This window comes from Syngnathus floridae, chromosome 19 (assembly GCF_059516105.1).
Source record: "Syngnathus floridae isolate MCC-2025c chromosome 19, RoL_Sflo_1.0, whole genome shotgun sequence".
Lineage (NCBI taxonomy): Eukaryota > Metazoa > Chordata > Actinopteri > Syngnathiformes > Syngnathidae > Syngnathus > Syngnathus floridae.
Window position 1 is genome coordinate 4,970,138 of NC_142431.1, and position 18,565 is coordinate 4,988,702.

Consider the following 18,565-nt stretch of genomic DNA (forward strand, 5'->3'; position numbering starts at 1 on the left):
ATGAACAAAACAGGATCTACCCTTAATTTTAGCTAGTGCGACTTATATTCGGGTGCGACATAGTCCAGAAATTACGGAACTGTAAATGCATTGTGGCAGAGTATCAATTCATCTAAGAATACTGCATCTGTGTGACAATGGCAGGAAATCTCAAAATCTTCCTCTAAACATGAGGGTGCCTGTGGCCACCCCAGGACACCACATAGCTGCACCCCTGCCTTCCTCCGTGTGTTCGATTGGACGATTTCAGTTCAGGCATTTCTGTCGGTCCCGTTGAGTGGCTTCTCCATAGTTGTGAAAATGAGCTGAGAAAAAGGAGTCAAGACACACACAAACAAAATGGATGTCATTGTGTCTCATTTAAATGTGAATGTACATCATTGACAGAACACTGTGCAAGGAATAAGATCTAGTATACTGGTAACATTCCACTGTTTATTACTGGTCTACTGTGTTCAACTTTTTACCCATTTTCATTTTCTTTTTTATACGAAAATCATGTCAAAAATCTTTCTATAGTATATATTTTCTTAGAAAACATACAAAATATTATTGTACATTTATTTTACACAGGGAATATCCTCTGGCTTTTGTTTACGATCATACATGACTCATATTCTTATTTTTGCAGCACACGGTGTTACACAATATGCATCAAAAGAATAAACATACCTCAGGAAAGATTTTGCAAAGAAACAAGTTCCATACATGCATACATGCAACCACAGTCAATTTGTCACCTTCCGTCTTTTTTTTTTTTTTTTTTTTAACCTCATGCCTTCTCGCTATACATATAGATGACACGTCTTCTTTTCTAAGCAGGGCAAAGTCTGACTGATGACAGGTAGAAGTGAGAATTCAACGCTGACTTGTCAAAAGAACTATAGTTGTTAAAGTCACACACAACTTTCTATGCCGTCACATATTTCACACATTTCTCATACAACGTTGATCCATCACCAACAGTGCAATCGTTCTACAAGACACACGCGCACACACAAACACGCACAGATGACTGCCGATGAGTGAACCACTGAGTTTGTCAACGGCACTGCAAGGAAAGCTTCCTCACGGCGAGCCTGAAAAATAATGCACTGACAAGCCTCCCGTCTCACTAAAAGACAAGTGTCTATAGGGGCCTGTGACCTAGAGCTTGTTTTTTGGACTGCAACTGAAAGTTAGACAATGAGTATTAAAATGAAAGAAAAAAAAATAAGATGAAAATGCAATAATAAAACTAACAAAACCAAATTACAAGAATAAACTCATAATGTTGAGAAAATGAGACAAGTTTTAATTTGAGTTGAGAGAAATTTTGGCTTAAAATTAAAAGTATATACCATTTAAAAAAAATACTGTCCTAACATAAATGAAAAACAAAAAAAATGACATTTGTATACGATAAAATAATGAATAGCTCAGGGATTCTGCAATTTTTTTTACAAACCTTCAAAATTTATCAGAAAATACTGATTTATTGTGTTAATGTGCCAGATGAAAGAAGTATTAAATGTGCATGCAGTGATTGGCAATATGTACTTTGCTTATAATGTAATATGAATCGTGTCATTTGTGGACTCAAGAAATCTATTGCGAAAATTCCAAAGTCCACAAACAAATACATTTAAAAATGAGCTCCACCTCAAACTTAATCAAAGTAACAATTATTGCTGCTTTCAAATAATAAATGATCATGCGCTCAGATATAAACATCCATACATTCACAATCCAATTCATTAGTAACTCTTACATGTTATCACAGCAATAAATGAATCCTGCATCATGTAGATAAAGAAAAAATAATCAGGATGGGAATCATAAACAATTTTTTCAGAATCGGTTTCCCATTATAGGAATTACCGTATTTTCCAGACTATAAGGCGCACCTAAAAGCCTAAAATGTTCTCAAAAGCCGACAGTGCGTCTTATATATGGACCAAATTCCTAAATTTAAACTGGTCCGAAGCATTGTGTCATGAAATCAATCATAAGTAGCCCGCTGAAGACTGAATCATGAATCAAAAAGACTATGGATCATTATTTTGTGATTATAAAGTATTTTGTTGTACCTGAAGTTGAAATAAAAAAGATAAATGGAGAATGATTTGATTTGGATTAAAAATCTGACATGATGCATTAATGGTGCGCCTTATAGTCCGGTGCGCCTTATATAAGGACAACGTTCTCAAATGGGCCATTCATTGAAGGTGCGCCTTATAGTCCGGTAAATACAGTAGTTGCTTACTTGCGTGACGATTCTACTTCCTTGATTTGAAATCTAATTTTGCATTGTGTTCTGCTGTAAAACCAAATTCTGTCTAAAGAAGAAAAACGTAATCCATGTTATTTTTCTTTTACGTAGGCACACCTAATCAACTGTCAAAATGTTGTGGAAAAAAATGTTGAAAATATTTGGGTCAGGTAAAGTCTAGCTAGCATTACCGTAATTCATGAAGCTTAGCGTTATTAGCATATGGAGGCCACTGTAGACTTTTCAGTTGATGCAACACAGGCAAGTCATCAGGTGACAGGCACAAACAAATCATTTTCACTATCTATGAAACACACTTGCTCAAATTGACAAACCACCCCTGATTTATTGGTAGTTTCTAATGGTTACATTTCCACTAGCCTGTTTACGCTTTCTTGGCTTCACAGACTGCTTTGCACTTATAGATAAGGGCTGCTAAAGATAAAGTTTGACTTACAAATATTTCAGTAGAGCAATCAACTATATATTCATAATTTGATCTGGTAACCTAGTTTCACATATACTGTACCGAGTAGTAGGACTAGTAAGTATGCTGTTGGTGGATACCCAATGAAAGACACTGTCAGGAATGGGAGTGCGTTCAACTAGCTGCTTAGCTGCTATTGGCCGGGAGGAAGCTGTGCTTGGCACAGCCGTCTTCTCTTGCCTATATCTTCGAAGTTATCTAATTACGCAATTCAACTAATATTCACTGCGAAAAAAAACTACTCAGACATTTGTCACGTGATCAGGATTCTCTCTAACGTCAATACACTCGATCTCCTCCCTTTCACGTTCCCTTTCGCGTTCCCGTTCTTTCCGCTTGGCCCTCTTTTTTTTCTTGTGTCTCTTTTTGGATGGCGGGAAGAAGGTGAGGAAGACGGGCAAGATGACGAAGCAGTGAAGTACGGTACAGCCGGCCGTGAGGAGCGAGCACTTGAACAGTGTGTAGGTCAGATTGGAAGGCACAAACACTAAAGGTAGGATCCCAATCACAAAGCAGGATGTGTTCTGCAAGATGGCCGCACCGTGCTCCTCCAGTGCCAACTTGATGCACTGTGTCCTCGTGTGCTCGGTGGCCAACACAAACGTGTATAGGTGTGGTGCACAGTGATCCATGGCGAAGTTCAGGGTATAAATAAGGCACAGGATTGAGATGCTGTCCATACCGACACTCCAAAGAGTCATCAGACCTAAGACGCCCAACTCCACTGACGTAACGGTGAGGATGAGCCAGAAGTTCCCTAAGGGGTTAATGACAAGGAAGAAGGTAAGGATAAGGATGGTGAGTACACTAAAGCCTGAGGTTAGGATTGGAGAGATGACAGAAGAACTGTAGCGGTCCATGAACACAAATGTTGGATTAAAGGCAATGAATTTGATACCGTCTATCAACATGAGAGGGCGAAGCTTCTCTAGAAGCTCCACCACCTCCTCACGCTTCTTTTCCGTGGTCCGTGCCACTAAATACATGCGCGAGGCGATGATGTCATACTCTTTCGTGTCACGGTTTTTGGAGAATATGATGTCCTCCGTGAAATGCTGGTACTCGGGGCTCCGCAGGAACGAGCTTTTGAGAATATTAACAAAGTCGCTCTTGGTTGATGCGCTCACGTTCACCACACGTAGATAGTGGAAAAAGTTGTCAATCCAAGAGATCTTGTTGAAGCCGTGACTGAGTGTCTTCAAATGCTCCTGCACTGTGGAGTTCCAATACTCAATGGGCTCATAAATGTAAAAGCCAATCACAGGACTGTAGTTGCTGAAATATCTCTGCTGAGTCAGCGCATATGAAACACTCGGAGAGTTACTCGCCAGAAGGTTTACAATATTGGAACCGTCGCTGATTTGTAAACATCCCATGAATGAAAACGAAGCGTAGATGAGATAGAGAATAACCACAAAGGGTTTGACATAGGTGTTGGTAATCCACTCTGTGTAGTGTTCGCGAAGAAAATGCTGGATAAAGTGATTCTGGTAAGGGACACTGTCATGGTGTGTCGAGAGGTCATGGCCATCACTCATCATGGTTTTAAACCAAGTGGGTTGGCGGTCCAGATACTCCACTGAAGGAATTTTACAACAGAAAACACTGTGGTAGCGGTTCTGCTCCAGTTGTCCAGCAAACACCAAGCAGGAGCCGTAGAATGAGAAAACGTAGAAGTAGTTGACCAAGATGGCTACACACATGCTCTGGCAGAAAATCTTCACTGACTCAATATTGGTGAAAGGGCTCGCTCCCATGCCGAATGTGATGATGTAGAGCGAGCTGGTCATGGTGTAGCACACCATCACGTCTGCAAAAGCATCAGCCACGCGTTCCTTGAAAGGCAGGTTTTCCCTTGTTCTCCTCCAGCCTGCCAGAAGTTCGAATACCCCTTTGGTTCCATGACCTATAGAACACGAAAGAGAGTACATGATGAGGGAACATTCTTTTTCAAACTTCTTCATTCGTGTAACTGTTGTGTAATGTTTATCCTCATTTTTGTTAAATCTGTGATTGACTCTATCAAGATGGTCTGTCTCCCACTGGTTGAAGACAATTTTCAGCATTGGTAGGGAGAAACATGGCCCTTACTTGCTGTGCAGCTATTGAAATTTTCTCAAATTGTTGTATTTCCTCAAGAAATCAATCTTAAAATAGAATAATCAATTTAAATACCGTATTGTCCGGACTATAAGGCGCACCTAAAAACCTAAAATGTTCTCAAAAGCTGACAGTGCGCCTTATAGTCCGGTGCGCCTTATATATGGACCAAATTCCGAAATTTAAACTGGACCAAAGCATTGTGTCATGAAATCAATCATGAGTGGCCCGCTGAAGACTATGAATCATGAATCAAAAAGACTATGGATCATTATTTTGTGATTATAATGTAATTTGTTGCGTCTGAAGTTGAAATAAAAAAGATAAAATGGAGAATAATTTGTGTTGGATTAAAAATCTGACATGATGCATTAATGGTGCGCCTTATAGTCCGGTGCGCCTTATATAAAGACAAAGTTTTCAAATGGGCCATTCATTGAACGTTGCGCCTTATAGTCCGGTGCGCCTTATAGTCCGGAAAATACAGTACTGTAATTGCCTGATATTGAAACTGCTTTAAATAGAGTTCCAAATTTGTCCAGCAATTTGCTAGCACAATTGCTTTGTTTTTGTTATTTTCTCCCTTGCATCATGATGAACTGGCTAATAATGGCCTTCATAACCAGCTGCAAAGCCCCATCACCTCTTCCCTGGTGTAGGGGACAGACAGCTTGTGCTGTCTGGCAGCCACTGCAGCAGTTAGTCAGCAAGCGGGGTTGGCTAAAGAGCGAGGGAAAGATAAGCAACTGTAGCTCAGTATGAAAGGACGCAGAGACACCAGGCATTGTATCTGCCCCGTCCCACTTGGAGGTTCAGGGCTCAATGTATTGTAGGAAGGCAGTTTGTCAACAGCTGTCCACCAGGGCTATTTTTTTTCTTGAGACGAGGTGTGTGCATGTGCATGTTTTGTGTTCAATAATCCAACAGCCAGATCACGCCACTCTAATAATGGAAGCCTTGGCTGCATTTGCCCTCTCGTCCTCCCTTGGCCCACAGCAAAATGCCACTGAGTCATTAAACTAAATCACTTCACTGAAACCTTTGTGGCTCTCACATCCCAAAAACACATCCATCACATGGCAAGAGAGCGTGTCAGCTCCTCCTACCCGCCATACAGTCTTCCAATCAGGATGACTGCAGGAATGACGGCAGAGACGGGATCGCAAGGGGGACTGCAGATGAGATGGAAACTCAGTAAAAATGCATGAGGAAAGTGAACATATGGCAACGAATGGAAGAACAAAATCGGAGAAAATAAATAAATAAATAAATATATATATATATATATATATATATATATATATATATAAAAATTTTTAAAAAATGTAAATATAGATATATATTTTTTAAATAAATAAATATATATATATATATATATATATCTTGCTCATACATGTAAAGTCACATTTGATCTTGAGTGAATATTTTTCCATCAGGATGAACACTGGAGTAGATTCAACGATGGGAGTCAATAAAAAGGTGTGTTGAGGATGATCTATTTTTAAATGGGACATGCTGCAGGAAATGGGCGCTCAAAAGGATTGACTATCGCTAAAAATAGCATCGAGGAATGTCAAAGTGTTGCATTTTTAAAGGCTCATTGTCAATCAAACAAATGCATGTTTAGTTCCACTAAGTTATTTTTAATTTTTTTGTGTCATGATTTTCTCGTGAATTAAGCTCATAAATAAAGATAAGAACCAGAGAGCAATATTTTTCTTTTGCTGTTGAATCACATTAAAAATAATTTGATTTATTGTTCTGCCTAATGTGTTGATGTACTTCCTGTACTCTATGGCCTAAACTTGATTGCAGATTGCGAATGGAAGGCATCCAATGAATTATTCTGTGATTCATCCAGTCAACAGTGCATCCATATCCAACCATGACAAGGGCGAGCACTCAACCAACACAAAACTGGCAATTACTCAGTACGCAAGTCTCACGATACCATTTGATTTATTGCGCTAAAATCACAGTGGCAACATCCATCTTCAGAAACTGGTGTCCTTGAATAACCAGCTGAAGCCATCCACATGCTCGACGAAAACATGTGAAATGATCAACTATTCTAGTAAGTAAGTAATATGTTAATGATCAAGATCAATAATTTCACATATAAGTCGCTCTTGAGTATAAGTCGCCCCCCCCACCCAAACTATGAAAAAAAACGCGACTTATACTCCGAAAAATACGATATATTCCTCTCTGTATGGTTGAAAAGAATCTCTCCATTAGGGCTGTCACTATCGAATATTTTTTCGATTATCCTATCAATTCCGTCAATTAATCGAATAATCAGATCCAGTTTTATTTGCGTCAAAGTGTATTAAAAACACTTTTATCAATGACTGTTTCTTAACCATATTTTGTATTATTTAGTGATAAAAAAATGAAACAACAGTTAATATCACACAGGAAGGTCATTGTTTTCCAAAATAATAGTCGATGTTTGTTTTAGTTTGATTAAACACAAATGCTTGTATGTAGAACTAGAAAAATAAGATCATTATTACTTTTGAAAGCCTGAAATTATAAATTTGGACAATCTTTAATTACACAATAGCTCGAAATGATTAATCAAGTAAAATACAAGGTTATTAATTTACTAACCGATTTGTTGTCGATTAATCGATTAATTTTGAGACCTTTACTCTTCATACCAATAACTCCAGTAAATGCCTTAGCAACAAGTTGCGCTACAGCGCTTATCTCAAAGGTTGAGCAGAAATCCTGAAAAGATGTGTGTGTGTGTGTGTGTGTGTGTGTGTGTTGGGGGGGGGGGGGGCAAGCATTAAAACAGTATTAAAATACTGCTTTTTGATGCAGCCAAGTGGCCCAGCACTCATTTCACTGCACTTATCCTACTACATCCAACTTTTTAGTCACTGGCAAAAAGGGTCAAGTGACAATTGACCTTATTTATGGTGAGATTGCATTTTGTCCAGACATTTTTCAATATGCAGCTCAAACATCTGAAGAAAAAGTAAAAGCAGTTAAATCCCAACGCTGCACTACATAATGAAATGGTATGGCTACTTTATTTTTATTTTTTTTGCTATGTTATCACTAATAATGACACAAATATGAAGAATAAATTGGGATTATGTGTCTTGCTGCAAAAAAAAAAGCAGCAATATACTTCCGAAGCCTCAACAGAGGATTTGATAATGTGCATTAAATGACAAATTGCTTTTGCAGCTGGAGGCAAATTTTGCAAAACTCGTTTTAAACCCACCAAGACTAAGAAAATGCTTTTGCTTAATTGAGTGCTTTTCTGAAAACAAAAATATTCGCCACTGTGCCACACAAATTGGACTAGATAAATGAATATTACAAGTATAACAAGCTGGGATGAATAACATGTTTGCCGCTGATATAAAATTTCAAGCATGTTCTTTTGTTTTTAAAAAATACAAATACTGGTGGAAAAATCTGACGTGCCTGGTGTCGGTAACAAAACAGCCAGGAGGAAAATTCTTCTTGTGCAACCACAAATGAACACACAACAATAGGGAATACTTCTGAAATGTCCCTGCGCTCCGATAAAAAAAAAAAAAAAATCACCATCGCAGTCAACATATTGCTGTGGCTGCAGGCTAACTCATTAACACAAAACTAGAAACTTTTTTTTTCAATAAACTAGGCCAAATTCAAGATGTTCTGAATACTGTAGTTAGCCCTTGCGGGGATTTCTCATCACTAATAAAATAGGAAAATATACAGTAAGTCTCAACATGGGTTGCCCACATTAGTAGATTGGCCCCTCAAGTGAGGAGAAAAAAAAAAAGCTAGTATCCATTTCAGTTGGCAAGCCTGATGTGACGTTGATACAGCGATAGGAGGAGGATGTGTCAGTCAGAGCCTCCAGGGAGGAGGCTGGACATCTGCTGTCTCTAAGGTCCTGTCACATAAAATTATAGACTTAATCAAGTCCTCTCCGTTTCTTCATCCATCTCCTTCTCCATCCTTTTCTCTCGCTATATGTTGCCATGTTTTTATTCCCTGTACATGACTTTTTATGACCTTTGCTCCTTTTTCTCAAAACCATCCTTACTACACCTCCCTCTTGGTTGCGAGAAGTTCATTAATCCATCTTTTCCTATATTTTGCTTAAACTTCATTCAGACTGTCTACATCAGGGCTGAATCGAAACGGATTGTGGAATAAAATTGTGCCAAAATCACAGTTAAGATTTTTTTGGCCTGCAGTGTTGATAATAATAATAATAATAATAACCAACTTGATCCCAACTTGTAGGGGGAATTGTACCAGCAGTGTGAATAAGCAAATTTTTATTTTTGTAATTTTTTGTATTACTATTTTCTTTTAATTTAGGCGTTTTACCAGTATTTAGGCAGTATCTTATGGATGTGACAAAAAATACACAATCACAGATTTATAGCGCATTTCATACAACTTTTAAAGGCAGTTACAAACAGATTTCAATAGATTTAAAAGAAAAGTAATGAAATGAAAAAAGAAAAGCTAACTCTAAAAAGTTGAATGAATATGGGTGGGGGGATGAATGAGCACCTTCTTGACTGTAACATGTTTTGCTTTTACTAAAACCCCGAAACAATTACTATTGATCTTAGAGGATGAAAAAAAAATTCAATGAATGAATCAATATGACACCGAGCAATTTCTTTTGATAAAATTGTATTTGATATTAATAAAACTTTCTTTTGCAGGATAGCTAAAACCTCTGAAAGTTTCACGAAAATTGAAAGCACTAAAAGGAATCCGGATTTCCTATTATCTCGCTCAACAATTATATCAGCATAAAATAAAACATTCTCATACTTACCCATAGCAAAGAATGGAATCCCGAGGAGTGTCGAATTGAATTTGCCATCTGATATGAAAAAGATCCCTGCGGCTGTCACGTTGGCAATACAGATGGTCAACACCCCCAGGAGGCCTAGGAAGGGTTTCCCCCTCAAACAATCCCGCATGGAGCTGGATATGGTGGCAGCCAGGAGCACCAGCACCAGGCTAACCAACACTTCCCCTTTGGCTAGCACACCTGTCTGATGGAAGTCTCGCCACAAGCTGAAGGAGGTGAGGGAGTGGATGTGGAGCTGGTCTGGTCCGTGAGGAGCTTCGGCAGTTGACAGCCGAGTGACCAGGGCGCAGAACTCATTCTCCCAGCGCTCTGCAATGGCATCCTGCACCACAGGTCCATTGTTGCGGAGGTAGTAGGTAATTTGGACAGCACTGGCGAACTTGACTTGTTGGTCCCGGCTGTTGGGTGAGAAGGACACGCCTCCCAGTTGATGACCGATGAAGGACACTCGACCATCCTGCAAGAGGTTAAAAGGACACGGCATCAAATTACTTGCAGTACGTTGTTGAGCAGCAAAGCATGGCAGTTATAACCAATACAGCAGGTTTCATCCCTGATTTCACAGATTTACAAGCAAAAACAAAGATGTCGTCCTATGGTAGGACGGACTCAAGAAAAACACCTTTGAAATATTCTTAATAATGACAAGGTTACAGAGAATGGAATCTCCAAGCTAATGCTGACATATGTTGGATAAGAAAGTGAAGCGTGGAGAGTCTATGTTGTATATATTGGAGACAATTTGGTTTCCTTAGCTTAAACTAATTTTGGTTAGGATTGGCTGGACCTTTATTTTGAACTTTGGTTAGCCTTGGACTTTTATTTTGACACAGCCTTTGGTCACCTGGTCAGTCACCTGATCAGGCACCTGTTCAGGTAAAGATGGCTGCTCCCACATGGCAGACTGCCTTAGTCAGTCTCAGTTAGCCAAGAAGATAGCTTTTTACTGCTTCAATCTTACAGTTTGGATTAGCTGCTTGTCATTGCTTCTCCTTGCCTGCCTGCTATCGCTTCTCTACCTCTGCAAGGCTTGCCTCCATGTCGGATATTCTTCCTCCATCTCCAACAAGGTATGAGCAAGGTATGTGTTTTAAGATAAGCGTGTGACAACAAGTATAAAACATCTAATCATGGAAATAATTGAAATTAACATAAACAGTGTACTGCATCATGAGAGCTGTGCCTAATATATTGGTTACTTCAATTGGTCCCATCCAAAAAAAAAAAAAATCACTCCTGAGTATTTTTGACTTCAACTGCTGATTAACTAATCACCCATTCAAAATCTTATCTTCCCTTTTTGGTTTCTGGCTGAGGTCATCACACCAAATATGTTTATTGTGCACAACATAGATAAAAACATATTTGTCACTATTTTAAAATATTTTATTTTTCATCAAGGCAACCTGTTTGTATTGAATCACATCATACCGTTGCCAGTGAGAGCATATTGATTCATATGAATTAGTCTTTTTTTGGAAAGGTTAATGTGATTTTCAAGGATGCTGTTGACTTGCTTTTTTTGCCTTGTACACATATGGACAGCAGATCCATTCTTTTAGTACCCTGCATAGAAATATATCAGCCAGGACCACTGACGGGTTTCTTGTGGTGTGCATGCTGGATGAAACCACAGACCAACTTCACACCTCAACTAGCATGTCATTTAGTTGAGATGTTTATTGTGCTTCTTAGTCCTTTTGTGTTTGATAGAGACATACCATAGTTAGATGAGTACTTTAGAAAAAAAAATGCATATATTTAATAACCATCAAACCCATTGTTCCTGAAATGACTAGTCAATCATTCATTTATTTAAGAAATAACAAATTAGTTTCTATATATAATTGTGCTAATGTCTAAATGTATATATGAGAAGGTCGACTAAAAAAAAAAAGGTGTGCCTGCAGTTCGCCAGATCTACCACATTACGGCCAAACGTCGACGTTTCATATCATAATAACTTTGTGGATACTTGGTCATGTGACACATCATTAAAAAAAAAAGAGTTCCTAGAAAAACTGAAAAAAATAAGGCATAACTCGACAATGTTTTGATTCTAATAGACAAATTACAGTAAGACATTCTTTTAATAACTTAAGCCTTAAAACTGTCAACGCCTTATATTATACACAGTATGGGCTACACAACAAACTGATGAATAACTAGCTATGAAATTAGAGACTAGTTAAAATTGTTCAAATATTTTAAAAAGGTGAATGATAATAAAAATTGCTAGCAATAGCTCTTTTTTTTAAGTGAAGTCAATTTGTACTCTGCACAATTTGTCTTCACGGGCCACATAAAATGATGTGACAGGTCGTATCTGGCCCCCGGGCCTTGAGTTTGACACCTGTGATTTAAGGGATCTCTTTTGTGATTGGCGTAACTTCTGCTCTGCTTGGAAGTGGGGTCGATCATAATTGGTAATTTCGAGCACAGACCAGCAGATCTGCAAGAGGCAAGGCTCCGCTGCTTCAGCCAATCAAAGGAGCTTCTTTCATTTCCTTGCGTACGAGATCCTCGACATGGCTGAAGCACGTCTACAGGTTGAAGTAGGCACTTGAAGACAGACCCCTACTTTCAGCTGAATAATAGAAAGACATTTCTTTTGTGTCTGTGGTTTGTCTATGGTTTCACGCTAGTAAAAGAAATCGATTAAGTTTTCAACATAGCTTCTTGACCGTTTTATTTGCAACTTGAGTAAACCCTTCTCTGATTGGCCCGTACTTATCCCAATTACAGAAACAGGTCAAAGTTCAGAGACATCGACGCGCCAAATTATTGTCACTTGCCCTATAAAAACTTGACTTAACTAGTGCAAACAGAAGATTTTTAGAAATACCCCAAAATGGCGTCACGTTGCTATGTTTATCCGAGCCTGGCAACTGAGACAAAAGATATTGCGGATGGACAATGAATCCATCGATTTATTCTCTGTACCGCTTGTCCTCATTCAGAAAGCGGGGAAGCTGGAGCTAGCTGACTTTTGGGGTGAGAAGCTGCGAATGTTTTCCCCTCTTGCAAACCGTGTAGACATTTTTGCCTTTTCGACTAACATTCATACAAACATATCCAACCTATTTCTTTTTATGGAATAAAACTAAAACAGCAAATGATATAAATCATATATTGAGTTGAATTTATGGCTCGATAAGCAAACTGTCCAAATACTGTACTATTTCATTCATATTTTTTTTTCACAGCCAAAGTGACATGAAGGGCACTATAAGTAAATAAAATTTTAAAAAATGCACCTAGAATGATGCAGCAAGTAAATACACTGCAACAGCACTGCTGCATTACCCAAAATCAAAAATAAAAAAAATAGGCAATTAGCAATTGTTGCAGGTTGGGGACTCCAAGCTGCATGAGTGCAGTATGAGGTCACGAGGAAAGATGGAAAATTAATTCTAACGGAGTCTGATAGCAATTGCAATCATGCATGTGTTGCCTGGAGATGGCAAGAGGGAACCACTGCATTAAAAAAAAAAAAAAAGAGGATATCCCCATGTGTGTGTGGAAAGATGAACAATCAATTCACCTGCACCAAAACATGGAAAGATGAAACCTAGAAAAGCTCGTGCAGATGTCTGGGTTATGGAGAGGGTTCCCCTCATATGCTGCTACACCGTGGACCAATGCACATAGTGCAAATGCTGCATTCATTCAGAAAATGTGGATGCCTATTTGCATTCTGCACCATCATAAGTATTTTTTTTGATAGGAGAGTGCGTAGTGCAGGTTAACAACAGGCCTAGTTGCTTTTAATCTAACGCATGACTCCGACTCACCTTTAACGTCGTGTTGGGGTAGCTGACGGGCACCTTGTGGAAAGTGCTGTTGGAAAGCACCGCCTGTCTGATATCTTCGAAGATGGTGATGATATCATCCAGCATGCAGCTCTTGTCTCTGTGGCTCAGCACGCAGAGGTGCGCGAAGGTGTAGTTGAATCCTTTGTAATTGACTCGCAAATCCAACACTTGCTTGTGAACTTGCAGCACCTGATCGGCCACCTCCAAGATGTTCCCCCCGGACTTGGCCAGCAGTATCAGCCTACCATATCTGCCCGGGGTGTGTAAATCCGAGTACAGCTTGTGCTTAGACTGGTCGATGTGAAAGAGGCTGTTGGCCAGACTTCGCTCAATCTTTGCCAGGCTGTGCGTCGGTGCCACCAGCAGCTCAAGGTCCGTCTCTGGCTTGAATCGGCTCAGTACCGTAGATCCGAAAATGATGGTGAGAACCGCGGGCACGGTGAGAAAGAAAACGGGGTGTCTGCTAACAAATAAGCCTAACCAGTAGAAGGAAGCCTTGAGCCCTCTGTGTATCACTTGCCGCAGCATCCTCCACAAAATCCAGCTTGCAGATGCTCCGTCTCCTCCGATGAAGCACATGTGACATCAGACTCGCGTTTCCCGGCTCGGTCCAATTCGTAAGAGAAATAACGCCATGCACACACGCGCGCGCACACATACACACACCTGGAAAGACAGCATTGCAGCAATTCGCCCGCAAGACGCGCGGAGAGTTATAGCGACAATCGAACAGTCATTAATTCATCTTCATCTGCCTCTCCAGAAGAATCCGTCTTATCATTTCAAGCCATTGCATGTGGAGGGGGGGCGGGGAAGGGGGGGAGAGCCGCGCGTCCACTTGACTAGCGCCAGTGACGAGTGGCGGCGGTGTGAAATGTGGATGCGCGTCTGCCTGCACGCATGTTTGCGGTACTCATCTGGTTAATCGTATGAGTGCAAGATGGCAATGGAACGGGTGATGTTAGTGGTGGAAGTGGTGTCTGGTTATTTAAGCAGCTGTAGCGGCAACAGGCAATGCAAGCGTGGTGGTAACCCCCCCCCTTCCTGCATGTTGCGGGGGGTAAGCCTTGTGCGGAGATTTCGTGCTGGGTGGGTTGCACTTGCACCAGGCCATGTGACGCCAAGAGGGAAAATTACACCAGAATTAATTGACTGAACAATTGTTTGGGTCTCTAGAAAAAAAAGATAAACAATATATATTTTCTGTGCAGTTTAAATGTACTGCATTGGCTATAATCAAGTTGAGTGATTGACTCTAAGCACACATCAAGAGATGCATGTGGAATAAACACACCAAGAAGGACCCCAGTCAGCAGCCCACTACTTCTCCTAATCAAGTGAACAGTACATGCATATTTTACGTTCATGCAGAGCACCTCTTGTGAGTGGGTACTTAAAGCGAGCCACCATGTTTGCACATGTATGCACAATGAAGATCTTTTTAATCCATTCAATAGTATTGAAAGATTTGCCACAATGTAAAATGATTTGTTTTCATCCTCACAGGATGTCCTTGTTATAAAAAATAAAACACTTATTTACCGCTATGGTGTCGGAATTGAGACTTTATTTGAATGACCTGCAATCAATGCTAATACTGCTGAGTGCTAACGTGTCTGTCAGTCACCTCACTTATGTGGCTAACTGGTTTATTGACTACATTCGGGGATTAAACCTTATCCTTGACTTGTTGGGAACATCCCACCTCTGAAGAATCTATTGCAATTTTGGACCTATTTTGTGGAACTGTTTAAAGATATGAACATCAACCATTTTTGAGACAATCCTGCTGCTCCTCTCTACAGTCGGATTATATTAAGAAATATAAAGCAGACTCATTCACCAGGCCATCCTGTTGTCACATTAAATCTCTATGCAGATCATGAAGATCTAAATCAGGAGGACATGATGTGATATGTAAGGCTGCCATGACTATCTGATGTTTTTCTTCTTGTTTAACAATAAATCAAAACCACTTAGTTTGCTTGAGGAGACACAGCACCTGACTCGGGGAGTGTCATTTAAATCTTCTGTACGCCAGATGGATAAAGTATGAGGGCATGGAAGGAGAAACGTTGGATTATTGCATAAAAAAAAAAGGTGAGGATTAAGGAGTCATGTTTGGATTCTGATGTGGGAAATGATCAGAATCGTTATCCAGCTTCCGCAGAACCGTGTTGATTATCTGATTGTTTGAATCAGGGTGTGGGAAATGCATGCAGTGGGTTAATAATTGATATTGGAACTATATGAAGAACACTTGAGCTAACACCTCAGCATTATGCATAGCATGCTTTGAAAATCTACAGATGCAGTGCATACTAACAACGCCCTGAAGGATTAGATTGAAAGTTGTGCACAAGCACTACAATTCCCCTTCTGGGTTTCTTCCGCCGCGTACCCACATGAAAAGATCTAAGGGAGAAAGCAAGTGCAGAAAAATACAAGATTATAGTTTAGATCGATTTAACTCCCGTGCAAAAAGTTAGCAAAATTTGAATTAGAATTCACATGTAAGCCAGTAGAGGAAAATATTTTTTCGTTTATTGATTACAAAAAGTCTGTGATGTATCATGTCAGATGAGCAGCAATCATATTCTAAATAGGCCACAACTTTTTTTCCAAATGACAATAATATTAAAGAAAAAAAAATACACACTATACGCATATTAAGAGCTAATGATGATAAAGAACAATATAGAAAAAAATCTAATTAAAAAAAAATCAAAATAACAGCGGGGAGTTATCTAGCATACAGTATTTGGTTAAAAAAATAATCTGATAAAAAAATATGAATATAATTGGAGAAGTTTAGAGTATGCCAAACCACTAATTTATTAATTTATTACACTCATTTATTTACTAATTTTTTACCACACATTTATTTTTCAGACATTGCAAAACTGGGCGTTTTGCGTAAATACTTCTCCATCTTAACATCACTTCTGCAAAATATATTGATTAATAAATTCATTTTGTTCCGCTTCTACTTTCAAAAGGGTCTCATACTCAACACGATATCGCTTAAGTTGCATCATCTTCTCTGTAATAAGAGCTGAAAGTTGCTGCTGCTGGGCCTCCCTTTGCTTTGCCACAAACTTCAGCAGGTTTCTCGTTCCAAGAGCCTTCAGCTTTTCTTTCTCTGTCTCATTTGCCAACTCATCCACCAAATCCATAAGCCCTCCGATAATCTTCAAAAACTGTACAATTTTGTCCAAAAAATCTTTGCAGTCTTCTCTGAGCTCCGACGTCTTTTGGCTGACGTCTGGCTCGAGTGCACGTAGTTTGTTGAGTTCATCAAAATAACAGCCCGCCTCTGCCAATGCATCTTTGGCCATAGTCTGGACAACTGTGTAATTAATCAAATACAGTTTGATTGACTAACAAAATACTCTGATGTCTTAAGTCAGATACATTAGTAGCATTAAAATACCTAATATATTTTTAAATAGTATTTCTGATACAAAATCTTACTCTTATTAGCTCATTATTGACATAGAGATCAATAAAGCTCACCTGGCTGTAGAAGTTGGATATCAATCAATATCTTGGATACCAATCGTGATCACAGGATTCATTTTGTGTTTTCGATAATTCAGTTTTCGACAACTTTTTTTCTGCCTTGAGGTGTGTTTATGACACAAAAACAAATCAAAGCTTCAACATGACATCATATGTTTATGTTTAAGCCTCACTGGGTGACATCATCAGAAAAATATAATTGTATGATATTTGTGTTTAAGCGACTTCAAAAGGGTTTTTGATAATGGTCAGTGACAGCAAAAATATAGTTTGTTGGAGAGATTTAAAGTATCTGTTGGATTGAAATCATTATATTTATTTATAATTGGAAAATAAAACGTTTGTAGTAAGGGAAATTTTTTCAGTAATAATGCCAGAGGTGATTTGGAATCTCAGTCAATCAATAGAAACTTCATTTTTTGTGAAAGTGAAAGAACGTTTCCCCATTCAAGTGGATGAAAATAGAATTAATCTGTTCCAAAAAAGGAATTGAATACTAAGCTAACAGAAGTCCAAACAAATCCACGTCAAAATACTATGGGCATTTGTACTTTTTTTTTTGGAGCAAAGTCAATGATGACACAAATAAAAACTGTACAGTAAATAATTCACAGAAACATTTGCGGTGAAGTAAGAATGATGAATACTTCAGTCCAACTGCAGCAGTCGAGTAACTTCAAAAAAAATACCAATGGCTCAAATTGCTCCATCAATTCCATGGTGAATAGCATACGATGAAATTGAGTTCAAAGGTGAAATCACTGGTGACCGAAAGTTGACACCCATCCAGTGATTGCCACATCTGTTGATAGCATGTTCTGCAGAACGTAAGATGTGTGATGAAGTGAAGTCAAAAGGTCTTGTGTCAGAACAAAATTGCAGTTCTTTGTCAATTTTTTATTTATTTTTTATTCCTCCTCTCTAGTTCATGAGCTCACTCAGAAAAGCATTCTGTGGAAATGAATGCGATGCTAGCTTATGTGAGCTGTCGATTAATTACTGTAAATCATAGGTGTCAAACTCGAGGCTCGGGGGCCAGATGCTGCCCGTCACATCATTTTGTGAAGACAAATTGTGGTCTTGCGTCAATACTAAAATTGCTAATTGTCTTAACTTTTAAAAACTAAAGATATTGCTATCAATTTTTCTTTTTAAAATATTTGAACAGTTTTTACTGGTCTCTGATTTCAAAGCTAGTTATTCATCAGTAGCCGTGACAAAAATGAATTTGACACCCCTGCATTCTAAAGTGGACAAAATATAATTTCATCCCCCTCCCCCTCTCATCTGGCATGCAACTTGTGTCACCCTCAACCAACCCTTCCCCGCAATGTCACTTGTCCCCATGTGTCATGACGATCGAGGGTTTTCCACGTCACTATGTTCTCTATCAGCAATTTACAAGGACCAAAGAATACTTTCGATTTTAATTAAGCAAATCAAAATTTGAAATGATAAACCGCTTCGACATGATCTACTTGCCCTACGTCCCTAAGCACCAACACAATTAAAATCGTGAAAAAAAGGATTAATGGATTATT

The 18,565-nt window shown here is 39.0% G+C and overlaps 3 protein-coding genes across 9 annotated transcripts in view; 1 reads left to right on the forward strand and 2 right to left on the reverse strand.

Annotated features, from left to right (window-relative positions):
* Positions 1-415: 415 nt before the first annotated feature.
* ptchd4 (patched domain containing 4) lies at positions 416-14,057 on the reverse strand. Its single transcript, XM_088362179.1, has 3 exons — positions 13,482-14,057; positions 9,649-10,144; positions 416-4,644 (listed from the first exon to the last, which is right to left on the reverse strand). The coding sequence occupies exons 1-3, from the start codon at positions 14,028-14,030 to the stop codon at positions 2,981-2,983; spliced, it is 2,709 nt and encodes a 902-aa protein (XP_088218305.1). The 5' UTR covers positions 14,031-14,057; the 3' UTR covers positions 416-2,980.
* cnih3 (cornichon family AMPA receptor auxiliary protein 3) overlaps positions 10,545-18,565 on the forward strand; it is a 54,997-nt gene continuing 46,976 nt past the window's right edge. For 6 of the 7 annotated variants that reach the window (XR_015854414.1, XR_015854413.1, XR_015854412.1 and 3 more), the window contains exon 1: positions 10,545-10,757. Coding sequence is in view for 3 of the 7 variants with exons in the window: in XM_088362182.1 (XP_088218308.1) it covers positions 10,584-10,757 (174 nt within the window). In the remaining 4 variants the exon portion in view is untranslated. Of the gene's footprint in view, positions 10,769-18,565 lie in introns of all 7 variants that reach the window. The other variant, XR_015854417.1, reaches the window with a different exon arrangement.
* Positions 16,025-17,159, reverse strand: LOC148381780 (intraflagellar transport protein 20 homolog). The gene is made up of 2 exons (XM_088361713.1): positions 17,019-17,159; positions 16,025-16,851 (listed from the first exon to the last, which is right to left on the reverse strand). Exon 2 carries the CDS (start codon positions 16,838-16,840, stop codon positions 16,442-16,444), a length of 399 nt encoding a protein of 132 aa, XP_088217839.1. The 5' UTR covers positions 16,841-16,851; positions 17,019-17,159; the 3' UTR covers positions 16,025-16,441.